General features: G+C 42.7%; 1 protein-coding gene across 1 annotated transcript in view; it reads left to right on the top strand.

Moving 5' to 3' along the window:
* EFL1 (elongation factor like GTPase 1) overlaps window positions 1-27,202 on the top strand; it is a 70,106-nt gene that overhangs the window by 4,866 nt on the left and 38,038 nt on the right. The window contains exons 4-15 of the mRNA XM_081838766.1: window positions 29-113; window positions 734-867; window positions 1,664-1,801; window positions 2,867-3,081; window positions 7,981-8,104; window positions 9,416-9,492; window positions 9,770-9,906; window positions 10,536-10,658; window positions 10,973-11,072; window positions 17,408-17,547; window positions 17,994-18,172; window positions 18,907-19,042. Coding sequence (XP_081694892.1) covers window positions 29-113; window positions 734-867; window positions 1,664-1,801; window positions 2,867-3,081; window positions 7,981-8,104; window positions 9,416-9,492; window positions 9,770-9,906; window positions 10,536-10,658; window positions 10,973-11,072; window positions 17,408-17,547; window positions 17,994-18,172; window positions 18,907-19,042 — 1,588 coding nt within the window. The remainder of the gene's footprint in view (window positions 1-28; window positions 114-733; window positions 868-1,663; window positions 1,802-2,866; window positions 3,082-7,980; window positions 8,105-9,415; window positions 9,493-9,769; window positions 9,907-10,535; window positions 10,659-10,972; window positions 11,073-17,407; window positions 17,548-17,993; window positions 18,173-18,906; window positions 19,043-27,202) is intronic.

Raw genomic sequence — 27,202 nt, forward strand, 5'->3', positions numbered from 1 at the left:
CTGTTTATTTTTTTTACAATTCATATAGTTGAGATACTTGGATAGCCGAGAAGATGAGCAGATTCGAGGAATTACAATGAAATCAAGCGCAATTTCATTACATTTTGGAAAAGGTAATATAGCTAGCGCATTCTGTATGTGCATTTAAACTGTTAAGTATTGTGTTGTTGAAATGTAGTGCTGAAATAAAGTGTAAAGATTTGGATGGAATCTAAAATACTTATTTTTTTTTATTAAGCTACCTGCTATAAGGCTCAGTTGAGGTGCAATGTTAAACCATGGTTTAGTGTTATGAGTTTGAGGAGACCTGAGCCTCAGGTTTGTGTGTTTTTCCCCTTGGTTGTGGAAGAGAAGAAAACGTAATGTTTCTATTTTTGCTGTTTGGAGCAAACTGCACTTTCCTATTACATCCTAATGCAGGAAACTAAGCTTTATTCAAACCATGATGATGATGGTTATTGAACGTACTCTAGTTAGAACAGAGCATTGTTCCTATATTCAGATGTGATTGGCAGCTGAGGTTTGTTCCAAATCACAAATGGAAGCTTTAATCTTCCTCCCCAGTTCATGAAGAAGGGCAGAGAGAATAGTGCTTTAGCTCGAGGTTCACACCTGCTCATCTTAGTACTAAACCATGGTTTCATGTTACATCGGAACTGATCCTAAATGTTTTAAGTGGGCAAAAACACTTTTAAAATGCTTGCTTTTAAAGCACTTCTTCCTTTGGTTCTAGATGGTCAGGAGTATCTGATCAACCTAATCGACTCCCCTGGCCATGTGGACTTCTCTTCAGAAGTGTCCACAGCTGTCAGACTCTGTGATGGCTGCATCATTGTGGTAGATGCTGTGGAAGGAGTCTGTCCGCAGGTAAGGAGGAAAACCTACTTCAGATAGAGGGGGAAATAAATTAATTCGGACATTCAGTCATACCTCAGGTTGAATGTGCTTCGGGATGAGCGCGTTCGAGTTGTGCTCTGTGGCAACCTGGAAGTAACGGAGCACGTTACTTCCGGGTTTCGCCGCTTGCGCATGTGCAGATGCTCTAAATGACGTCGCATGCATGCGCAGAAGCGGTGAAAAGCGACGCGTGCGCAGACGTGCCATCGCTAGTTATGTTTGCTTCTAGATGCGAACGAGGCTCCGGAACGGATCCTGTTCGCATCTAGAGGTACCACTGTACCACCGTTCGACTAGTACATGGAATCATCAGCTAATATTTAGAATGCATTGGTAATTTAAAATGCAGTGTTGTGTGCAAGATGTAGTTCAGAATATGTGGCAAAGGAGAGGTAGGTGAACCCAAGAATATATTTTTGTTGGCCATGTAATATTAGTGTACTCGTTGAAATTGACATACGGATGTCTGTATCAGGGTATCTTCCAAGAGGAAAATGGTCAGACTCTTTACTTCAGTCAGGATTTGCAAAATGAACCAAACTTGATTTAATTTTAACCACTCTTGGCGATCCCTGTGCATAATGCTGAAGCAGTATGGGGGAGGAAGCCAGGAGTTTACATGAAGAATGCAGGCTTGGAAGAAAGGTTCATACAACCCAGATTCCTAACCAAGGGTCAGTTACCAGGTCAGAGTTATACAGTAGCTCATATTTTCCTCAGCTGTTTTATGGCACGGTGTCAATATACTTGTTTTCCTTTGCACTAGACTCATGCAGTTTTGCGGCAGGCTTGGCTAGAAAATATTCGTCCAGTTCTGGTGATTAACAAAATAGACCGTCTCATAATGGAGCTCAAGTTTACCCCTCAGGAAGCATATTCTCACCTTAAGAATATCTTGGAACAGGTATGAGAGTTCTAAATAGCTTGGTTATTTGTCATCAGCAATAGTTGTAGAATGAAAAGGACAGCAAGTAAACTATAGGTATTGTGTGCACCTATTTGGACTATTCAGCGTTCCCCAAACTTCAAATGGACCACAACTGTCAGCAGCACCAGCCAAAGAATCTAGAGGGCACCAGGATGGGGGAAGGCTGGATTACTGCAATATGCTCTGAAGGACAGTATTTTCAAAAACTTCAGAAGTTCAAGAATGCAGCTGCATAGTTATTAAATGGTGTCTGTCACAGACAACATATTCCACCAAGTTTGAAGCAGCTCCACTGGCTTATTGTTAGCATTCTGGTCAAATTAATCAACCGAAATAGTCTGGAACGAGAATACCTTAGGCGTTATGTAAGTAGCTTTTAACCAGTGTCCATAGAGCTAGCTATATTTGGTTCCTTAAGGGCCATATCTCAGTTAGCTTTTTCTCTCTAGATTGGACCCATGGTGTGAGGATTAGAATTTTACTCCTTGTACCACTTTCCACTGAAATTCACTCCTTTGCTAAAGAAAGAGACAACACTTTTCCTTGTTGGTTAAAAATACCTTAACTGTAATGTGCAGCTTGGCTGTTATGGATTATCTTTTCCTATCTGATATTTCCCATGTGCTCTGGGCCATCAGATGAGGCTGTGCTCTTGAGTTCCCTGCTAAAACACCCAAGTATGAGGAATATGATCTTCTGAAGGAATATATAGCTCTGGGACTGCTCAGAGGACCAGCTTATTCATGATTTTAGCAAAATGGCAAAAACAGCTCAGGTTCCAGAGAACATCTGGGATGATTGCCTGAAATAATAATAATAATAATAATAATAATAATAATAATAATATTTATATTTATATTTATTTATACCCCACCCATGAGTTTCTTTGTTTTAATTTTGATAGTGTAACTGCTGTCTGAAATGGGTATTTTGGTGGCCATAAACATTTGTTTTAGGAATTCTGCTTGTAAGCTGCCTTTAAATCCTTTTTAGGGGCAGGAAGGTTGGATATTATGAAAATAAACTGGAATGTCTCTCTAGGTGAATGCAATCACTGCAACACTCTTCACTTCGAAAGTTCTTGAAGAAAGGGCGGAGAAAGAAATGGAAACTCAGTTGACTTCTGATTCTTCACATGGTGACCAAGTTTATGACTGGAGTGCAGGCTTGGAATTTTCTGATGATTCCAATCTTTACTTTTCGCCCGATCAGGGGAACGTGGTATTTGCTAGTGCAATTGACGGCTGGGGATTTGGGTGAGTTTATAGATGCTTATTAGTAATTTGATCATATATTTTCATTAGGGTGGATGAAGTTTTCAGTTTTGTCTTTGTATACATCTTACTGCAGCGCAGACTAAATCTGGAAAAAAAAAGTTTTCAGAGCTTAATCATTTAATAGACAGTAGTAAAAATAAATACATCCACAGGTGAGTGGATGGTTCCATCTACAGAGTGTTGCTGCACTGAAGATTCCCAGTCTGCTTCCGTTGCAAGAACTACTTCAGTGTGGTCTTTCTAAGAGATCAGAATTCATAAGAGGAAGCATTCCTTCAGATGCCTTCTGTCTAGACTGCTTTAAGAGTTCTTAAAAGTTAAAACCTGCATTTTGAGTTGTTGCCAGAAGCATACTGGTGAACACTTATGTGTATTTCAGTGGAGCTGCTTGCTTCTACCTTGGGTGCTTAAAATTGCAAATACAGTTTGAGCTGTAGCCTGTCAGGCTCCCTGTGTGGAACCGTGAGCATTTAATAGCATTCATCTTCACTTCACACGTTTCTGCTTCAGGAAATGACTTTGTAGCACCAGGATAGCTACAGCCAAGGCAGTTGTAACATTAAATGTTAATCAGCTCCTCCTTATATGCACAGAAGTGGGATGTAGATGACCAGAAATTGAAATCTTGTCGCAAGTTCTATTGGGTTTTCACGGTGGGGAAGAGAGGATGAAAGAAGCTTTTGTCTTGCAGGTGTACAGTCATACCTCGGGTTAATATTATTATTATTAATAATAATAATAATAATAATAATAATAATAATAATAATTTATTATTTGTACCCCGCCCATCTGGCTGGGTTTCCCCAGCCACTCTGGGCGGCTTCCATAAAAACCAGAAATAAACTAAAATATCACAGATTAAAAACTTCCCTGAACAGGGCTGCCTTAAGATGTCTTCTGAATGTCAGGTAGTTATTTATCGCTTTGACATCTGATGGGAGGGCGTTCCACAAGGCGGGTGCCACTACCGAGAAGGCCCTCTGCCTGGTTCCCTGTAGCTTTGCTTCTCGTAATGAGGGAACCGCCAGAAGGCCCTCGGCGCTGGACCTCAGCATCCGGGCAGAACGATGGGGGTGGAGACGCTCCTTCAGGTATACTGGGCCGAGGCCGTTTAGGGCTTTAAAGGTCAACACCAGCACTTTGAATTGTGCTCGGAAACGTACTGGGAGCCAATGTAGGTCTTTCAAGACCGGTGTTATGTGGTCTCGGCGGCTGCCCCCAGTCACCAGTCTAGCTGCCGCATTCTGGATTAGTTGTAGTTTCCAAGTCACCTTCAAAGGTAGCCCCACGTAGAGCGCATTGCAGTAGTCCAAGCGGGAGATAACTAGAGCATGCACCACTCTGGCGAGACAGTCCGCGGGCAGGTAGGGTCTCAGCCTGCGTACCAGGTGGAGTTGGTAGACAGCTGCCCTGGATACAGAATTGACCTGCGCCTCCATGGACAGCTGTGAGTCCAAAATGACTCCCAGGCTGCGCACCTGGTCCTTCAGGGGCACAGTTACCCCATTCAGGACCAGGGAGTCCTCCACACCAGCCCGCCCCCTGTCCCCCAAAAACAGTACTTCTGTCTTGTCAGGATTCAACCTCAATCCATTAGCCGCCATCCATCCTCCAACCGCCTCCAGGCACTCACACAGGACCTTCACCGCCTTCACTGGTTCTGATTTGAAAGAGAGGTAGAGCTGGGTATCATCTGCATATTGATGGACACCCAGTCCAAACCCCCTGATGATCTCTCCCAGCGGCTTCATATAGATGTTAAAAAGCATGGGGGAGAGGACGGAACCCTGAGGCACCCCACAAGTGAGGGCCCAGGGGTCTGAACACTCATCCCCCACCACCACTTTCTGAACACGGCCCAGGAGGAAGGAGCGAAACCACTGTATAACAGTGCCCCCAGCTCCCAGCCCCTCTAGACGGTCCAGAAGGATGTTATGGTCGATTGTATCAAAGGCCGCTGAGAGATCCAGCAGAACTAGGAAACAGCTCTCACCTTTGTCCCTAGCTCGCCGGAGATCATCAACCAGCGCGACCAAGGCAGTTTCAGTCCCATGATGAGGCCTGAATCCCGATTGGAAGGGATCCAAATGGTCCGTATCCTCCAGGCGTGCCTGGAGTTGTTCAGCAACCACGCGCTCAATCACCTTGCCCAAGAATGGAAGATTTGAGACTGGGCGATAGTTGGCCATACTGGCCGGGTCTAAAGATGGTTTTTTAAGAAGCGGTTTGATGACCGCCTCTTTCAGCGGATCTGGGAATGCTCCCTCACAGAGAGAAGCATTCACCACCCCACAGAGCCCATCGCCCAGCCCTTCCCGGCTTGCTTTTATTAGCCAGGATGGGCAAGGATCCAGGAGACAGGTGGTTGGTTTCACGCGTCCAAGCAGCCTGTCCACATCCTCGGGGGTAATGGATTGAAATCGATTCCATGCAACTTGACCAGACAGAGCTCTAGCACTCTCCCACCCCAGCCTTGCTCCCACGGTGGTGTCTAGCTCCTTCCGAATATGAGTGATTTTATCTGCAAAAAACTTTGCAAAATCGTTGCAGGAGATCTTGGGGTCTTTACAAAGCCCCGGTGGTAAAGGTGGTTCCGTTAAATTACGAACCACCTGAAAAAGTCTCCTGCTACTATTTTCTGCAGATGCAATAGAGGCGGTGAAGAAAGTCTTCTTCGCCGTCGCTATCGCCACTTGGTAGGCTCGACGTTGAGCTCTAACCTGTTAAATGTGCTTCAGGTTGAGCGTTTCCAGGTTACGCTCTGCGGCGACCCGGAAGTAAAGGAGCGTGTTACTTCCGGGTTTCACCGCATGCGCAGACGCTCAAAATAACGTCATGCGCGGAAGCAGCGAATCGCAACCCACGCAGACGCGGGTTACGTTCACTTCAGGATGCGAACGGGGCTCCCGAACGGATCCTGTTTGCATCTAGAGGTACCACTGTATAGGAAACAGCAGGGTTGATTGAATGGATGAGACTGATAGTGGATCCAAGGGTCAAGAAGGTGGTTTCTGCATGTGCTGTAGAAGGAAGCGAGGCGCAGGTGGGGCTCATGAACCTGGGAAGGTAGCCCATCTAGGAGAAGAAAACTCTTGTCCTAAACCTCTGCTGCCAGCGTGGTGTAGTGGTTAAAAGCGGTGGACTCGCAATCTGGGGAACTGGGTTCATGTCTCCATTCCTCCACATGCAGCTACTGGTTGACCTTGGGCTAGTCACGCTTCTCTGAAGTCTCTCAGCCCCACTCACCTCACAGAGTGTTTGTTGTGGGGGAGGAAGGGAAAGGAGAATGTTAGCCGCTTTGAGACTCCTTCGGGTAGTGATAAAGCGGGATATCAAATCCAAACTCCTCCTCCTCCTCCTCCTCCTCCTCCTCCTCTTCTTCTTCTTCTTCTTCTTCTTCTTCTTCTTGCGGGCTATCTTTGGGAGAAGAAAAAGCTACGGAGTAAACCCTATACAAATCTGGAAAAATAAAAGAAAAACTTAGGGATCAACTTAATAGTCCGAACAGAAATGGCATCAAAATTGAATGCTGATGCTTTGTTCAGAGATGATTTGGTTAAGAAGTTGGCATAAATGCTGATGGTAAAATTACTCATTTAATTTTGATTTGGAAATGGAAGGCAAATTAGGAACTCATTTACAAATAACTGGAGTTTATTTGTAGCTTTCTAGAATAAGAGTTTTGACAAAACATAGCTGATGGCATGCTATTGTGCTGATACTCTTTTTAAAAAACCTAATTGTTGCACTGCTTTTCAAGAAAACATTCTTCCCAAGCTACATGTCAAACATACAGTAGAATGCCATTTAAAATCTTATAAAACAACATAAAATTTCTAAAACAGTACCCAGCAACTGGTAGCTAAAAGGAACACACTATAAAATGATCAAAATATGGCCAAAATACTACACACTTATGTTAGTTAGTTAAAAGTGTAGTAAAGCGGTAGACCTTTAAAGCCTGTTTAAAATCTGCAAGGGCTGGGGCTTTTCTGATGTCCCAGTGGAATCGCATTATGCAATAGTGGATTCCACTGTTGAAAATGCCTTCATCTGTGTGTTTGCCTTATTTTAGGGTTCAACTGTATCAATACCTGTCTATGTCTGTTAAGAAGCAGACCCCATTGAGTTCAACAGAGCTCAATCCTTCTTTACTGGGTATAGAATTGCCGCTTTCTTGTTTTGATCTTATTTATATGTTGAGATAAAAGGTCACAAAAAGTGTTCAGTCTGATTTGTCATCTGGTGTGGTATTATTTATGTTAGGGTTGCCATACGTCCGGAATTTTTAGCTGGTATTCGGTCCTCGTAAACAGCGCCTGGGTGGGAAATCATTTGAATGTCTGGGGAAATCCGAACATATGGCAGCCCATGTCGGAAGTGTCGATTTTGGCGAATTTCATTATAAATTGCCCCCCCCCCCATCACCTTTTCTTCCGAGATTTTGCAAAGCTCAACAACTTTGCTCAAAAAAGCTCAACAACTGTTGTGTCCGGAATTTCATTTTTTGAAATATGGCAACCCTAATTTATGTGGTGGCTCATTCATGTAAGCAAGTAATGATGGTGCTGCTGTCATCAAGTGATGACAATTCATGTATGAATTCCTCTATCTACAGTGGGGTCAGGAACTTGAGGCATGCGTGCTGGTGTTTGCTCTTTCACTAGAGTGTTCTGAGACATCTGACTTAAAACATGCCAATTGTTCTCACTGTCACTGCAAGGATGCTTTGTGAGCATCTGGTCTGCAGACAGAATACAGCTACGCTTGTCAAATATGTAAAATGATTGCTATGTAGGTTGAAGCAGATGCCTTCTTTTGAAAAGTGCTTTAGTTTTGATACGTTTGTGTAACAAATTATTTTTGCTTATTACCCAGCATCGAGCATTTTGCCAAGCTGTATAGCCAAAAGATTGGAATCAAAGCTTCAGTACTGCTGAAAACTCTGTGGGGAGATTATTATCTAAATACAAAAGCTAAGAAGATCATGAAAACTGACCAGGTGAGTTCAACTTGCTCTTAATTTTCTTTTTTCCCTACCAGAAAAGTTACTTGCCAGCAACTGAGTATGCAATATTGCCACTTTTCTGGGATTCTGAACAATTTTGTTTTTAATCTTGACCACCCCGGTCAAGCAAATATATAGTATATTATAGCTGCTATGATGATTCTCGATATACCTCACCAATGTACATTTACAACCTTGGATCTCTGCCACTTCATTTTACGGCATCTGTAGACTAGACCTTAGATTTTGTTACCAATGCTTATATCTTACTTACGCAAACCTAAGATTCAATCCGTAGGGACGTGGGTGGTGCTGTGGTCTAAACCACAGAGCCTAGGGCTTGCCGATCAGAAGGTTGGCGGTTCAAATCCCCACGATGGGGTGAACTCCCGTTGCTCTGTCCCAGCTCCTGCCCACCTAGTAGTTCAAAAGCACACCAGTGCAAGTAGATAAATAGGTACCGCTCGGACAGGAAGGTAAACGATGTTTCCGTGCTTTGCTCTGGTTCGCCAGAAGCGGCTTAGTCATGCTGGCCACATGACCCAGAATCTGTCTGCGGACAAACACTGGCTCCCTCGGCCTATAGAGCGAGAAGAGCGCCACAGCCCCAGAGTCGTCCGCAACTGGACCTAATGGTCAGAGGTACCTTTACCTTTACCTTTTTAAGACTCAATCCAGTTCAAAATGTGTTCCTTGGACGAACAAGCCATTTGCTGCAACGGTTTGATGCAATGCTTGCACATGCACTCAGGGTAGTGGCGGGTGTAGTTACCACTGCAATAGGTGATTGGAATGATCACAGCTGACAAACGATTGGACAGAGACGTGGGTGCAAATCCTTGCATGCTGCTGTACTTGAAGATTTTTCAGTTCAGGGATGAAAGGACAGATTGGTAGATTGCTCTTGTTGCAACTGAACTGTGGTAGATGATAGGATGGAGAAGCAACATCCAAAAAACAATTATTGATAATCTGGTATATTGCTAGCATGATACTGTTATGGGGGGTGTCTTTTTTTGGCGGGGGGTAGGCTATATGGTTGAGTCCCTCTTCTAATTCCTTGATCCAACACGGATTCCATTGCTGGAATACCCAGGCCAGCCTGGTAACCCCTGCTAAATCTGAGTTGTTAAAGTAACAAAGGGAGTGGCTCTGAGGCAGAGGACAAATGTCTTTTAGTTAGACCTTATAGTGAATCCTCAACCTATGGGTCCACATGTGGGTGTTACCCCTGTAATTGTCTGAATTGAACTCCCCCCTTTGTTATAAAGGGCATCCTAAGTTTGTCTTACCACTTTCTTCCAGTTGAAAGGAAAGAAACCTTTGTTTGTGCATCTGGTGCTGGAAAACATATGGAGCCTCTATGAAGCAGTTACAAACAGGTAAACAAAAAGCATCCCCAAGTCTCATTTTCTTGATGGCAGAGGCGGGGAATGCCAATTCAGAATTTCACTTTTCACAAGAGGCAGGGGATCTGTTGTTTATGCTAAATGCCCTTGTTGCTCAACTGCATTACCGGGTCATTTCTAAGTGAAGGAAGGTGAGCTTCTACGTGACAACAGAAACAGGCTGGTTTGCCCAAAGGCCTTCTTTGTGGTTTTTGTTTTTAAGATGATTAGATGTAGTGCTGTAATTGCAAGGTGTATGCTTTCTTTGTAGAGACAAGGAGAAAATTGATAAAATCGTCTCCTCCCTGGGATTGAAAATTGGTGCCCGTGAAATGCGCCACACAGATCCGAAGGTTCAGCTTAATGCCATTTGCAGCCAGTGGCTCCCAATATCGGAGGCCGTTCTCTGTATCCTTATGGAAATAGCTTTTTTACCATTTACTAAAAGCTTATACTGTCTCATGCACTTGAGATTAGTCCACCAGTTTGTGAGAGGGAGGTGGGGTTTGGAGAATTGAATACAGGCAACGTCCTATGTTCCTTATACCGAGTCAAATAATTGGTCTATCTAGCTCAGTATTGCTTATATTGACAGTGTTTCAGACAGGGGACATAGCCAACCCTATCTGGAGATGTTGGGGGATGACTGGGAACCTTCTGTATGCAAAGCAGAGGCTATGAGTTACGGCCCTTCCCCTAGTATTCTCCATCAGCCCCAGTAGCTTCCTGCCTGCTTCAGTCATCTCATAGTCAACTTGCAGTGTGGAGGGAGTTAAGCTTACAGTCAAGAGCATCCAACCACTGCCAGAGAGACTTGAGTTGCTCTTCTGTTCCTACTTACCATGCTTCCTAGTGCCTCCAAGGATCCATCCCCTCAAACGCTTTAGATATGGTTCATATTTGCGTCATCAGGCAAGTCTTGGCTTTGGGCAAGGTCTGTATTTTGATTTTACTGGATACTAGCCTATAGCTTCTGCACAGCCTCCTGTCTGTATCCTCCCTTCTAAATGTGTATATCCTTAGCACCATGCTTTCAGCCATGGTCTGTAATAAACTCCCTAGTCCTCTTGATATCACAGCTGAGAGAGTGGAAAAACTGTTGTGCGTTGGAGCGAAAACATTTGATTCTCTACCGCAAGAAACTCAAGACCTGAAAGACGGTAAGTAAATTTTGGCAAATTGTGGCTTAAGTCCTGTTCAGATGAGTCTCATTTTTAAAAAGTCCATAAACCCTGGTGTCTCCTAATTGAAAAACTAAATGTCCTAAAAGATGTTTTGGTTTTCAATCTGGGCAGAATTCAGCTTTCTGCATCCATGCTGCAAGTTGGCTCAGAAGCACAGGCTGAAATCTCATACAATTTTCCCTCCTTGATTCACTCACTAATTTGTTATTTAACAAATAAAATATAAAGCCAGAGACTTTCTCATCAGACCATGGGAAAACATGTAACTCTCTCGTTTTATGTTTGCTTAGCGTTTATGAAATGCAGCAGTGAAGAAACTGCCCCAGTCATTGTCTTTGTTTCCAAAATGTTTGCAGTGGATGCTAAGACATTGCCACAGAACAAGCCAAGGTGAGAAAAATGATGCCATTTGAACTCCTCCTGCTCAATGGCATTAGACGCTAATTCACAGTATACAAGTCTAGATTGCTTCTGATCTGCGCCTGGTAAAATTATTTGCCCTTATCTGAAACTAAGTCAGCTGTTCTCAAGAAAGCATTGGTAAATGCAGACTTGTTCAACGTATTATTTGTGGTTTAAAGAATAAATGCTTTGTCAAAGAGTTAACAGTTACGGTCAACATACGGACATTGTATCTAAGTGAATTACAAACTTAAATTGGTATCTCTATATCTTGCTCAAATGATACAAGTTAATTTTAATTTGTTTTTGTTGTATGTGGAGAAGCTATGGATTCTTCCAGGAGCTTTTGTAAGCTTTTTGACCACTTTCTGTTTCCATGTAAACTTCAGAAGTTGTTCCTCTCTTTTTTTCTCCTTCACCTTCATACCTCTCCTAGATAGAACTCAGTGATTGCAATAAAACATACTTCATGCAAGTAAATACAGAATCTCCTCATGCAATTGTTAAATAGTATGTGAATGCAGGATTTTCCAGTGTAATTGTTGCTTTCTGCAGAGGAGGAGTCTCTTGAACTCAGTTGGGTAAAGAAGTGATGACAGTGGAAAAACTGCAAAGGCCACAACTTGATGTCTCTGCATGCCTCATCTTCCAAACATGGCTTGCTGTAAACATTGGTTAGATAAGCTTGGACCGTTCCACCAGTGAGCACTCCAGATTGCTACTTGTGCCATTGGGGCTCTGAAAGTGACTGAACTGTATCCAGTTAGATGGAGTGCCGTGGTCAGTATTAGGAACTCTTATGGGCTTGAGTATTATTATTATTTTGCACCCTAATTTAAGAGACACAGTAATTTTTGGCTTGAAGCAGCACTGGGTATTTAGACCACTAGATGGTGGTATTCAGCTGTCTGTAAGTGGACTTCAATTTTTATAGTGACAGGCATAGATTTTGCTTCTACTGTACCTCTGAAAATTGGCAACAGAAGTTTATAAGAGTGAAATTAGGTTGAGTCTTCCTGGGTTCATGATCATGAGGTAGCAAGCAGTGGGGGTGGATTGCAGCACTAAAAAGTATTTTAAATCCCTTGATCGTTCTATGTTTATGTAGTTTTAATTCTTTCTGTGGAAGATGAAGTGTTGTCAAGACACAGGATCATTTCATGGGTACGTTTGAATGTACTGTTTCTGTGTGTGTTCAAATATTTTCAACCCAACACCTGCTGAAATAAAAGTTCTTTGCAGCAGATACAGGTACAGTGGTACCTCGCAAGACGAATGCCTCGGAAGACGAAAATCTCGCAAAACGAAAGGGTTTTTCGTTTTTTGAGTTGCTTCGCAAGACGGATTTCCCTATGGGCTTGCTTTGCAAGACGAAAACGTCTTGCAAGTTTGTTTCCTTTGTCTTGCAAGTTTGTTTCCTTTTTCTTAAAACTGTGCATTCACTTCGAGGAGCAACTCATAGCACGCGGTGTGGTAGCCTTTTTTGAGGTTTTTGAAGACTTTGGTGATTTTTGAAGCTTGTCCAAAGTCCGTGCTTTGCAAGACGAAAAAATCACAAGACGAAAAAACTTGTGGAACGAATTAATTTCGTCTTGCGAGGCACCACTGTAATTGACAGAGATGGACTCCTCATATTATTGAAGTGCTTTGTTCCAAAGGCTTGGGAGCCACTGGAGTAGATACCCTGTTTCTTGTTGTCACCCTTCTAAAATGCCACAGTGAAGGCATAGGGCACAAAACTTGATTGCAACTGGTATGTGAGCTTGGATAGTTCAGTTGGTTAGAGCGTGATGCTGATAACTCCAAGGTTGCAGGTTTGATCCCTGTATGGGACAAATGCATATTCCTGCTTTGCAGGGGGTTGGACTAGATGATCCTCAGGGTCCCTTTCAATTCTACAATTCTATGATTTTTTAAAATTAGGGTTTTTATGTTAAAAAGCAAACGGATTAATGCATCTATTGTCTCCACTTTCAGCTCATAGCCTTTTTCACAGTTTACGTTTGGTGAGAGACATTTTTGCCATAGACATCTTGCAGTTGGGGCAATGTGGAGTGGGATGGGGATACTATTCTTTCAATCTATTGTCTATTCTTAGTGTGGGCGAGTTGTGTCAGCATTACATGGGTAGGTCTTTTATTTGTTTATTTAATTATTTTTTATTGATATTGCGAGAGGCTAGGTGTTCCTGAGCTTGGTTGGTTGTGTTTAGTTGATTGTGGTGTGGCTTATTTGTGTGAGCGAGGTGGGCTAGGTTGTTGGGTCAGGTTAGCTATATTGATTTTTATGTTCTTACAGGGGACAGGTCATTGTCCTGTGCATGTAATAAAGGGGAACCACACTGAGGTGAAGACATCTTCGGTAGCTTGTCCTTGTGCTGGTTTGAGTTTGTTGATTAACTTTTCTAGTACAGTGGTGCCTCGCAAGACGAAAAGAATCCGTTCCGCGAGTCTGTTCGTCTAGCGGTTTTTTCGTCTTGCGAAGCAAGCCCATTGACGGCTTAGCGGATTAGCGCTATTAGCGGTTTAGCGTCTTTTAGCGGCTTATCGGCTTATCGGCTTAGAAAAAGGGGGGGAAAGGAAAAAACCCCCGCAGGAACTCGCAAGACATTTTCGTCTTGCGAAGCAAGCCCATAGGAAATTCGTTTTGCGAAGCACCTCCAAAACAGAAAACTCTTTCGTCTAGCGAGTTTTCCGTCTTGCGAGGCATTCGTCTTTTGGGGCACCACTGTATGGCGGTTTCCCATACATTTTGGTACCTGTGGTCTATGTTCATTCCTGATAGGTCCTCCCAGTGACTATTATGATATTTCTAGCTGTTGAAAGTAAGTGACTTATGAGTTCCTTGTAGTGTGTGTTGTTGTCCTGGAAGATATTTAATAGGGCGAGTTGTGGAGTTGCTTCTGTTACCTTTTTTGTTATTTTGGGAATTTCCTGCAGCACTAATATCCAGAAGGATTCGACTTTGGGGCAGTGCCACCAAATGTGAAGGTATGTGCCTATTGCAGTGCGACCTCTCCAGCATTTTACAATTATATGATTCTATGTGGACAGAGATTATAGAGAGGTAGCTGGTATGCAAGTCTCAAGTTACGACTTGGTGAACTTTCATTGGTGTTAAGCTAAGAATCCCATATTCAGTCACATAATACATTCTGGAAGGTTCCTTCCTTCACTTTCAGGCCCAAACTGATGTGCCTGGCACCTGGAAGATTCATTAGGTAGATCACTTTAGTAGATAGCCATGACGAGTGTCACTTGGCATCTTGAAACAGGGGCTGGGAGCCTGTGGACCTCCAGATATTGTTGGACTCCAGCTTCCATCAGCCCAAGCCAGCATGGCAGATGGTCAGAGTGATGGGAGTTGTAGTCCTATAGCATCCAGAGGGCCACAGATTAGCCACCCTTGATTTAAGCGGGATTTACATCCTTAAATGTGGAGGGCTTTTCACAGATGTCTCTTACAGAGAGTAGCTGGAGTGTTACATCATGTGAACTGTTAATAATCCACGTAGTAAAAAGAAAGTTTTTAGAAGTATACTTCATATGGTATTTTTAGTATTACTTTATATGTATACTGTGATTCTTTTCCCTTTTTTGCACTGTGTATCAAGTCACATTTTTAAAAACCAGCTATAGCTGCCTAAATTGGTTTTATTTTAATAACAGCTTGATTTCCCCCCCATACACCTCAAAGTTTCTTCCCCCCCCTCCATCTGCTTGATTTCATTGGGTGACTTAAGCACGTGTCTAATTCTCTCATCAGTTGAAATTAGTGGGATTCCAAGTGCTTACCTTTGGCAGGATCATGCTCATAGTTGGCACTAAATGCTTTTTTTAATGATCAGGGGGTCATTGTTCTTGGCCGTCTTTAAAAGTTACCTGCTTGCTAAGACATGGCTGCAGGAGGCAGAGGCGCTCTGAGTTGGCTTTGTCTGGCAGTACTCTATATTGTATAGAAAACTTTTCCCTGCAACTCCAAAGAGCTTGGGCAATTCAAATGCTCTCTTTCCCCCCTTTTATGCCAGGAACTTCTCAGCATGGCATTGGCGCACCCTCTTTGAATGCCTCCTCAGTGAAGCTTTTGGCTTAACCCTTTAGCCTTCAACCTCTGAATTGTATTTCTGCATACCTGTCCTCTGGTGCCCTTTGTATTTCCTTTCCCTTCCACTCACCCCCCCCCCCACCGTCTTCCTTACTGTCTACAATAAGATCATAAGCTTTTAGTTGTTAGGACCTGCTTTTTTTTAAGAGCAGGCAGCTGGATCAGACTAAAGGTCCATCTGGCCCAGACTCCATCTTCCCCGCAGCAGCCGACCATATGCCCTGTGGAAGCTCACAAGCGGGGCATGAAAGCAATAAGCCGTCTCCTGTTACTGTTGCTCTATGGAGACAGTGGCGCACTATCTCTCAACAGTGAGAGTGCTTTAGAATCATAGAGTTGGAAGGGACCCCGAGGGTCTCTAGTCCATGGCAGATGGGCTTCCAAACTGTACTTTAAAATCTCTTATGTCGTGGATGCTTTAGTTGAGATTCCTGCATCGCAGGGGGTAGTTCATACTGTCCTGAGTATAATAGGTCTATAGTCTTCATGGATGGTGGTAGTGTCTGTCTGTCTGTCTGACTGTCCCTCCCCCTCCTTCTCCCCCTACCCCTCTATTACACTTTTGGCACTCAATGCCCATCACTCCTGCCTGGTTTGAAGGAGAGAAAGTCAAGAGATGGCTCCTAAAATGGTCCTTTGCTCTAGCAGAGACAAATAGATGAGCTTCTTGACAGGCGCTGCTGGAAACGGTTTTTATAGTTCTCTGCTCTTTTCTTTGTGGTGTTTTATGGCTGGCTTTATTGTGACACAAAAAGCAATCTCGTAAGCCACTCGAGGAGGTTTGGCTGGAGAGCTGGGTACAAATCCTAAAAACAAGTAAATAGAATTATTCTGAAGATTTCACAACAGGTTTTCCCCCTCCCCTCGTTCTCTCCTTCGTCTGCCTAAATCCTACTTCTTCAAGCAGAACTTGCCACGAAATTGTTGCTTCCCTATTCAGTTCTGCATGTTCTTGCTTCCTTTTGTTTTTCAGCTAGCAGCTTATTTACATGTCTTCAACTCAAAGGCTTGTGTGTGTGTGTTTCATCCCTTAACTCGCTTGTTTTTACAATCTCCTATTCCCCGAAGGATGTTTTTTAAAGTGATCTGTAAGCTACACAGCCTCTGTGTCAAGTAACAACTTTCCAAATTGTGTCATCAAATGAATGTATTTTTTTTTTTATAGCTCCCAAAGATCTCTGTGCGATCTTCTGAATAAATACCGACATGAATTTGCATCAAAGGGCTCTGTGCATTGTAGTGCAGCCGAGTCCCTTGGCTGTGAATTGTACTTCATTGGTGGTTTAAGTTGACCCTGAGCAGCTCCATCTATTATGGGGCAAGGACAATGTTCAGCAGCACATCCTGTCAGAACTGCAGGGCAGTAATTGTGAATAGCACCTACTTATGAAATTAACAAAGTAAAGTGGGGTCTCTGAAGAGGAAGGGAACCATTTATTGCGGCTGCTTTGAAGTGCAGCCTTTGTTTGCAGGGAAGATAAATCTACACATGGATCCAACCAACACACGTGGAATCAATTTTAAACTGGAGTCAGTCTTGGAATAGTCCAGTGGCTACTAAACAATTGAAAAGGAAGTGTCCCTGAACCACTTTTAATTTTTACCCTTATATAAGTAAAAGCTATTTTCTTCACAGGCTAATTGTAGTTGAAACTGAAGCATGCCCTTTCTTTTTTTTAATTCAGAATTCCAATAAGTTTTTATAAAGCAATTAAACTAATGACTCATGCTGTATAATAATAACAGCTCGTCATTGGTATGATATCCAGGTAGTTGATTTTTAGCCCCCTACTGCATAAATTTCCTGCCAGCAGCTGGCCAGAATATCTGACTTGCCTTTTTTTTAAATTACTCATCCTTTAATGTGAGGAAAGGCTACTTCCTTTTTTCTGCTGCACTAGAGAAACCCCAACAGCAGCCAGGAAAACTTCCCTGATGATGTCACTATGCTAAGGATATAAGATATAATCCCAACTGGGTGGTGGTGAAGCTCACTTTAATGAGATGCCATACTCCTCCAATTGAGGATGTGATGAATTTGTTGAAATGCCACCAGCATAAGCCGAGGCAATTGTCTTCCTTGACTGCTCCGATTTATATTGTTTTACAAGACTGCCAGGATACTTTCTGAACTGTTCTTGAGAAACTGCAAAGGTGGCATCTGCTGTCCAGAAAAGCTTTTCCCGAAAAAAAATAATGTTCTTTCAAATGATACATAGGCCTCTGTCACAAGACGAAATAGCCCAAAGGCGTGATCTTGTAAGGCGACGGCATGCTGAGAAGTTAGCAGCAAATCAGGGGCAGGAGTTGGCACAAGAGACGAATGGAGGAAATACAGTGGACCAAGTTCTAAAGACAGGTGAGATGAAACGCATGCCAGGGAAGAAGATTCGGTGGATGTGTTTGATTCATGATCGGGGATGAAGTGCTGCTGCTTTTCTCATTCGAAGTAAAGCATGGCAGATCAGCCTATGGGTGAGATCAGTCCACCAAATCTTTGCCTCTAGCCTTCCCAGCCTGATTTGGGACAAAGAGTACAGAACACCCATGGATTTTCACCCCAGCAGTGGCACTGGGCTGGGTAGAGAAGATCCATATCACTCCTGACCCCTGCTCACTAGATGATTGAACAGAGGAAAGGCACTTGGATTCAAATATGCTGCCATTTTTATCCAGTTGATTGGATATTGGCATAAGTTTGGTTTGTTGCATTATTGGCTGCATGTTACTGTAAGCAGTCCTGAGTGCAAGATGAAGCAGAATAGAAATAGAGAAATGAATGTTTGCACCTCAACCCTTCCTTAGGCGATGACCAACCACCTACAAGTCAAATGGAGACGATGACCCTGGCTGCTGCAAAACGGGAAGCCGAAAATAAGGACGCCTTTGTGGCTTTTGCAAGGGTGTTCAGTGGAGTTGTGAGAAGGGGACAAAAGCTCTTCGTTCTTGGACCAAAATATGATCCTGCTGAGTCGTTGCACAAGGTAAGCCCCTTTTCCTTATCTCACAAAGTGTGCTTTTGAAAAGTTCAGTCTCCTACCCCACCCAGAGATGGACAACTTTTGGCACTTGGGGTGGTGGGTTGGTGGATGGAAACAGATCTGGCCCTGTGCCTTCAGCTGCTGATCACTCAAGGTTTTTTGCACACGTGGAATCCCAACTTCTGTCTCATTTGGCTCTTATTTGGGTCTGTTTGGAGCAAACATAAACCCTACCATCCACACTCTCCTTTTGTCTTGGGCATTAGCAGGAAAGTTTCCTATAATTTAGCTTGGCATTGCCTGTTTGGGGGAAATAATAATAACTGGGGGATTTGTGGTATTCCATTTTCTTTACTTCTGAGAACCTTGTAATCAAGCTTTCTCTTGCAGCTTAGAATGTAAAGGAAGAAAGTGCTCTTGTTTATTCTTAATGTTGCCTTTTTGTTTTTTTCAGAAAAATGTGTCGAGAACTTTTTTTTCTAGAACAGTATCCATTGCTGAGTGGCTCTATTTTCTCTCCTTCCCCATGTTTATTTCCTTGTTTATGTGGGATTTGTATACACTTAATAGTGAAAACCTCCAAGTGGTGAACATATAATAAAATACACATAAGAATTATTGCTGAAATTCAGAGTTGGAAGACGAGTCAGCCCTAGCTAATCAAGATATAAATCAAATCAGCAGTTAAAGAACGTACATTATAAAATTAAATTACTTACATTTCAATTTGGCCACAGCTTCCTGTAGGATGTTCTGCTGCTGATAACCTGCCGTCAGTGCCTCATTTGACTTGCTGCACTTTAGAAGATCTCTACCTATTGATGGGGAGAGGACTTGAGGAACTACACGAGGTGCCTTCAGGGAACGTGCTGGGTGAGCATACTTTTAATTGTTTTCATTTTGTGCTTCAGTGCTATCATATATAAAAGATGCATTTCTTGAAACATGCTAGCCATTGCACCAGTGATGGGCAACATCCTTATTTCTGAAGGCTGCATTTGAAAATACTTTTATTTATTAAATTCCTGTACCCCCCCCCTTTAGGGATGCGGGTGGCGCTGTGCTCTAAACCACAGAGCCTTGGGCTTGCCGATCAGAAGATTGGCAGTTCGAATCCCCGCAACCGGGTGAGCTCCTGTTGTTCAGTCCCAGCACCTGCCCACCTAGCAGTTTGAAAGCATGTCAAGTGCAAGTAGATAAATAGGTACCACTCTGGCGGGAATGTAAACGGTGTTTCCGTGTGCTGCTCTGGTTTGCCAGAAGCGGCTTAGTCATGCTGGCCACATGACCCGGAAGCTGTACAGAGCGAGATGAGCACTGCGACCCCAGAGTCGGCCATGACTGCACCCTGGTCAGGGGTCCCTTTACCTTTACCAGAACAGCTCCCCATAGTATAGTTTACAGGGACTCAAAAATAATAAAATAATAAAATCCATCTAGTTAAAAGACAACATAAAGGAAATGACAATATGAAGTAAGTTTGATGCCAATATGGCAGCAGTTTGATGCCAATATTAGCAAAGGACACCAGTAATTGGAATAGAATGATCACACCATTGGATCACACCTGTCATGATCACAGCATTGGATCATCCAGCCCAGCTTTCTCCAAGTTGCTGCCCTCCAGATACTTAAGCTCTCATCATCCTTGACGCTTGGTCATGTTGGTGTCCAACAACATATTCTTGGAACAAAAAATTCCTTCCAGTAGCACCTTAAAGACCAACTAAGTTAGTTCTAGGTATGAGCTTTCGTGTGCATGCACACTTCTTCAGATACGATGCATGCACACGAAAGCTCATACCTAGAAATAACTTAGTTGGTCTTTAAGGTGCTACTGGAAGGAATTTTTTGTTTTGACTATGGCAGACGAACACGGCTACCTATCTGTAACATATTCTTGGGTATGCTAATTCTGTTTCACCAACTGCCATCAGTTATTGGATGTGGGATCTTTGCCTTGCAAATCTTGTGCTTTACCACTAAGCAAGGCATGCAGAAAACCCCATGTTCAGCACCTGTCCGTTTAAAAGGATCTTTAGCAGCTGGGCTGTGACTCTTGAGGAGAACCAACGCTAGCCAGAAATGACAGTGCTGAACTAGATGGACCAGTTTTTTGGCTCCATATAAGGCAACTTTGTATGGCTGTTCTCCTTAGTCTGAGTCTTTCTTAAAGCAAGAATATACCCAGACCTATTCTTCTGAACCTTTGAACTCAGAAAAGTGGATATCATTCGTATGCATAAAGAGGGAATAATAGTTTTGTCTTGGTAACTTTGTCAGTTGCTCAGCTATTTGACTCTTCAGTATCCTGTGATGTGTGTGTTTTCATTTTTGCACTGTGAACAACACCCAGTGCCTGAGAAGTTCTGTATAGTCATTAACCACAGAGGAATTGGAGAGTTTTCTAAATTTGGTTAGATTTTAGCACATGCACTGGTGGTGGCATTCAAATAGATATCAGTTCTTAACATATTTAAAATATGCTGTGTTTTTTGTGACCAACATTAATATTACATATTTCCAGAAATAGATATTTATCTCCTAAAAGATGTGGGAAACTAAATTTCCCCTCCAAATCTTTGTTTACCATGGAAACTTAAAATCCCTTCCAGATGTCTTTCCCTAACTCATTTGATTTTAAAATGCTGCCTCAGAAGCCATGTGATATTCATTTCTTTTCATCAACGTTGGTAAAATGACGAATATCGGCAGAGCTCTGTTTTATCAAAACTGGTTTTGATTAAGCATTTTGGGATAACTTTTCTTGCCTTTTTAAATAAATTTCCTGTGTCCTGATTTCTTGTATGTTTAGTTTCCATGATGGCTTAGATCTGTAACTTAGTTTTGTAAAACCTGATAAATGACAGATTCTTCATACTTGATTCTCCAAAATGCCAAGTTTTTAAAGGCTGAGCCTTAATTTTACATTGCAGGCCTGCACATGTTTACCTTGCCGTACTGAATGCAATTGGACTTGCTCCCAGTGAGTGTGTGTAGGACTGCAGGTTTAGTTGCTTTAAAAGGGGTTGCTAGCACCACACCATGGAAGCTCTCAAAAATATACATCACCCAAATATAGACATCACTTGCTTAGGTGAAATTAACCCCCAATTTATCTTACGGTTGGTATGATTTTTATTGAGAGCTTTGTGGTAAGATGAATTTGATTCACACACACACATGCTAGAAGGTTGCTTAGGGGCCTGTGGTACTTGAAGCCTGTATCTGTTCTTAGTCCTGTTGTGATCAATGTCTGAAATTGCTCAACCAGCACAGTGAGGAAGAAACTACTGTACCACTTCATATTACAGGTGGGAAATCACATTTTTTGAATGCTTCCCTATGTAAAAAGCATCAGGGAGAAGAGGGTGGGTTAAATTTTGTGTGTTTGTGTGTTTTGCATAGGGGAGTGGAGGTATTTTTAAAATGGTATCTCCTATCTGCAGTTGTCAGTGTTATAGTTCAAAATTCTAACATCTCAATCTTCCACATCTCTAGACTAGACTTGAAAGGTGCCCGTTTCAGCTACAAAGACACAGTGTTTTTCATTGGATAGGAAGATTGTTTAAAGATACACTCCTGCAAAATATCATACCTACAGCTACACTTCATTCAGTAATGCCCATGACAAATGTAATTTTTATACATCAGCTAGCATTTTAAATATCGGTAAATAATTTTCAGTAATTGTCAGGGGATTTTATTCTCCATCTTTTGGTAAATTTGCCACAAGCTTCAAGTAAAGCAGAAGTTGCTCGGGTGGTAAGAGGCAGGGGACCCTATTTGTACTAAGCTGAGATTCTTTGAAAGCAAAACTAAACTCAGCAGGCTTCTTCTTGGGCAGGCAGCGGAGGGCAGCATGCGAACTCAGTGTTTTGCGTGGTCTTGTGAGCTAAACCATGCTTTAGTATTGTGCACAAACATGCCCAGAGAGGTGAAGAAAACACTTAAATGTGGTTGTGTAGAAGCAATTCCTAGGGCTGGTTCTTTTGTGCAAAAATTGTTGCTGATTTTGCAGCAGCCACAGTTGTGGATGGGCTAATTCACACATCACAATCTCCACCTAAGTGCAAAAGTAACTGTAGATGGCTTTGGGTGCCACACCTGATGCTTGTCTTTTTAAATTTTGTGAACCAGCTCCAAGGCTCTGTGGTTTGATAGGTTCAGCTTTTAACACAATTTAATTCCTTAAAAAAAGAAAGAAAGAAAGAAACTAGGCCATTGGAACAAACAAATGCCATGCAGTTGGCAGTTTGGTTCAGGGAGAGATGCCAAACATCTTTGCCCGAGGTGCATGTGTATATTAAATAGTCTTCTAAATGTAAACCATCTGTAAGTGGTGAATTTTTTCCCCCAAGCGGAATTAAAAGCCAACCAGTGAACTTTGGGAAGCTTACTGCTGATCTGATATCAGATTTTGAATAGAAACATTTGTTTTTCATTGTGTTTTAATATTATTTGGGTTTTGTATTCTATGCGTTATAAGGGATCCAAAGCAGTTTTGAATTTGAATTTTTCTCATAAGGTATGTTGTAACCTTTGAGTGGTTTTTTTGTATAGAAAGCCTGCATCTCCTTCCTCCGTCTGCCAAACGATATTCTCTTTCTCTTATACACAGATTTCACAATCAACTGTATAAAGCATCTTTTGCCAACCTGGCGCCCTTCAGATTTGGTCAATTACAGCTCCTGTTAGTCCCAGCCAGCAGTGCAGCTATGATGTCTAGGGCTGATGGGAATTTAGTGCACCGAATCTGTAGGGCCCCAGGTTGTTGGCAAGGGCTGCAGTAGGGTGTGACAACCTTGGGAACTGACTTTATCTATTTAAAACACAAAATGCTAGACTATATACTCATGGAAAAAAAGCTTGAAAATGTGCAGAAGCCCATTGAAGTGTTCCTTAGAGCTTCCATTAATGAGGGATGGCTCCATATATATTCATTTTTCACATACATATCTGCCTTGTACAGCTCTGCTACCCCTGCCCCTGCTTGCCTCCTCTCTTGCCCTTTCCCACCAGCCATTGCCAAAACACTAATGTCCTCGAACTTTTTCCTCCCAATGTTGCAACTGGAATAAATCATACCGTTTTAGCATAATCCAGCAAAAATTGGCACGATGCTTTCATCAAGATATGGCATAGGGATGATGGAATGTTTTTGGAACATAAAACTATTGCGGTGATTTGGCCAAAAATGTCTGCCTCCTTTATCAGGGTCTATCTAGTCACATTCTCTGTAAACTGCAAAATTATAAATTTTGCTCCATATCAGTGGGAAACTGTGTCATCGTGATTTGCAACATATTCTGGTTACACTCTTTTTAGAAATCTGCCACTCTTGGAGAAATTTTATATTTTAAAAACCATTTTACGGGTCAGAATGTTGTTGATGTGCTTTGATGTGGGTTATTGCCAAAGAGAGTCTTCCCCCTGAAACTAGTGGGGCTCTATCTGGTACATATTTTGGGGTTATTTATTATAGAAAAGTCTATATTTCCAGGAGTAGAAACAACTCCCGGTCATTTACATAAAGGGATGCATACATAACTTGAGTTTGGGCGTGCTTCTGGACTCAACCCTGATCATAGATGCTCAGGTTTCTGCGGTGGCCAGAATTGCTTTTGCACAGTTGAAGCTAATGCACCAGCTACACCTGTTCCTTGAGATTTCTCATTTGACCACAGTGACACATGCCTTAGTTGCATCCCAGTTGGACTACTGCCACACGCTCTATGTGGGGATGGCTTTGAAAGGTGCTCAGAAACTTCAACTGGCTCAAGGAGCTGCAGCCAGGTTGTTGGCCGGGGCTGGTAATGGGGAGCATAAGGACTCCCTTGCTGCGACAGCTCCAATGGCTACTACTCTGTTTCCGCGCACAATTGAAAGTGCTAGTTATGACCTAGAAAGCCCTGCATGGCTTAGGTCCAAGCTATCCGAGAGACCTTTAAAAAATGTATTTACAGCGGTACCTCGGGTTACAGATGCTTCAGGTTACAGACGCTTCAGGTTACAGACTCCGTTAACCCAGAAATAGTACCCCAGGTTAAGAACTTTGCTTCATGATGAGAACAGAAATTGGGCAGCAGTGGTGCGGCGGCAGCAGGAGGCCCCATTAGCTAAAGTGGTCTTCAGGTTAAGAACGGACCTCCAGAACGAATTAAGTTCTTAACCAGAGGTACTACTGTACTTTGTACAGTGGTACCCTTCATCCGACGATCCCAGGGTGGTTCACAACAGATTCCCTCATATGAACCTGCCCTGGTTGTGAGATCTTCAGGGGAAAGCCCTTCTCTCTGTCCCACCGCCCTCACAGGAAAGGGCCTTCTTGGTGACTGCTCCCAGGCTCTGGAACTCCCTCCCTAGAGAAGCTAGACTGGCTTCCTCCTTGCTGTCCCTCCTCCAGCAGGTGAATACCTTCTTGTTCCACCTGGCTTTTGGGAACCAACTGCTTTTAATGAAAGGGCTGATGCTGGGCTGTTTCGTATTGTAATTATTTGTATGTTTTAAACAGATTTTATATATGTATGTACAGTGGTACCTCGGTTACTGAACAAAATCTGTTCCGGAAGCCCGTTAGGCTTCTGAAATGTTAGAAAACTGAAGCGTGGCTTCCTATTGGTTGCAAAAGCTTCTTGCACTCAGCAGAAGCTGCGTCACATTCGGGTTCCGAAAAAGGTTAAAAAATGGAAGCATTTACTTCTGGGTTTCAGCGTTCAAGAACCGAAACATACGACAGCGGAGACATTTGGGAACCGAGGCTCCACTGTACAGTCATACCTCGGAAGTCAAACAGAATCCGTTCCGGAAGGCTGTTCGACTTCCGAAACGTTCAGAAACTAAGGCGCGGCTTCTGATTGGCTGCAGGAGCAAACCGGAACACTCACGTTTGATTCGCAAGGCGTTCATCAACTAAGGTACGACTGTATATAGTTTTAATTCTCTCAGTGTTTAATTGTTTTTTAATTGCTGTTTTTCCAGTGTTTTTCACAGTGATTGTTTTTATCTGTGAGCTGCCTTGAGTCCCATCATGGGAAAAGGTGGGGTATATATTAATATATAATAATAATAACTGAACCAATGAACAAACCAGTTAATACTAGTATCCGGTATAGTACATGGCAGCTACTCTTGGGTTGCATGCTTCTCTTGCAAACATGAGTGTTTTCCCTCACACATCTCCATCTGGGGGGGGGCTGCCCTGTGTTATCTAATGCCCAGATATGTTCCCTGTCCTTCGACCTCCTGTGTGTATTGGGGGGGGCACCTCCTTCAAGATATTCTCCTTTTAAAATCCCACCAGGTGGAGGGGAGGAGAATGATCTCCAAAACGCCTAACGGTTTAGAAGGAATTCTCACTACGACTACATTTTCATACTAAGCCTATTAAAATATCTAGACATTTCCATACAGCCTTTCTCAAAAACAAATTTAAGCTTGTGCAGACGTGTGGAATCTGAAACGCTGATAGGCAAACCAGATATCAGACCAGCAGAGTGTTCACTGACAATGTATAGCTTGCTTGTAGCTTAAAATGTCTAAACTTCTTTTGTGGAGTTAAACAAAGGGGTGTGCTGGTAACCCAATAAAAGCACATTGCAGTAAATCATTTAGAACAGTTAATCCACATTAATTGGAGCTGGATCATACAAGCTACTGCAAAAAAAAAAGTAGGATAATAAATAGCCTGTTGTTTGATTTACATTTTTTTATCCCCGTTTTTCCAATGAGTTCAGGGTGGTTTGTGGGATTTCTCCCTCCTAATTTTATCCTCACAACAACCTTGTGAAGTAAGTTATGTTGGGAGGGACAGTAGACCAGGGAATTCCAATGAGCTTCACCACTGGGTCAAAGTGAGTGGGGATACCCTCTCCTCTCTTACTGCCGCCCTTCTTTCCATTCATTCTCTCTCTCTCATCTATCTATTCCTACAAATGTGAAAGGTGCTAAGTGGTTTGTATGTAAAACTGAGCCACACTGTATTTAACAGGCCAAAGATGACCCAGACACTTAAGCATGGCTTATTAAGCACAAACAAATTATACTCATAAACTATGGTTTGCTGTAGGTTTATAAACCTTGTTTTACATTACACCATGGCTTAGCGTTATGTGTGAACCTGACCCTTAACTCCATCTCTTCATTATTACAAATATGGTATATGTTATTCACAGGGACTTTGCTATATGTGCCCTCTAAAACTTTTGAGAATGAGGCATTAACCAGAGAGAATACTTCCTGCATCAAAAGGGAAAGAGGAGGGAAAGCCTGTAGGCCAGGCATAAGCAAACTCGGCCCTCTGGATGTTTTGGGACTACAACTCCCATGATGCCTAGCTAACAGGACCAGTGGTCAGGGATGATGGGAATTGTAGTCCCAGAACATCTGGAGGGCCGAGTTTGCCTATGCCTGCTGTAGGCAGTCTTTATATCTTAACCACAGCTAAGCTTAAGAGCAACCCAGCTAGATGGGTAGGGTATAAATGTTTGTTTGTAGCTACCTTTGGTCTGCACCTACCTTAGAAGGAATTAGGAACTGTCTTCACCTGCACAATGTTTTTCTTTCAGAATGTGAACATTGTATTTCAAGCAGAGCCCCTGTTGCAAAACTTTAGGAGCAGGGCTCCAAAATGCCAGATGTTCTCTATAGAAATGGGGAAAGTCGGGGGGGGCAGGGGAGGTTATTTGATATGAGAAATGATTTCTCATCCTGCAAGGCAGAAAGAAGTACGAGAGAAGTAGAGAAAGGACATGTTTCGCAACAATTGTTTTGATACCTTCATGGTTGAGAATCAGGAGAACTCATAATTCGTCCTCTTTGTCAGAACAAAAATAAAATAAAATAAATTGGGCTTGTAAGCTGAGCGGTTGAGCAAGGCCATGCCTGCAAATTGGGAGAAAAACAGGAAGCTTCTGTGTGCATCTACTTGTTGAAAGCATTTTGGCCTGGTACATCTATTTTTCTTAAATCCAAATGTCAAAAATATCATCTTCTACATTAAAACATTTTCTGCATACAACATTAATTTTAACG

Source organism: Podarcis erhardii, assembly GCF_964252035.2.
Source record: "Podarcis erhardii genome assembly, chromosome: 14".
Classification (NCBI taxonomy): Eukaryota; Metazoa; Chordata; class Lepidosauria; order Squamata; family Lacertidae; genus Podarcis; species Podarcis erhardii.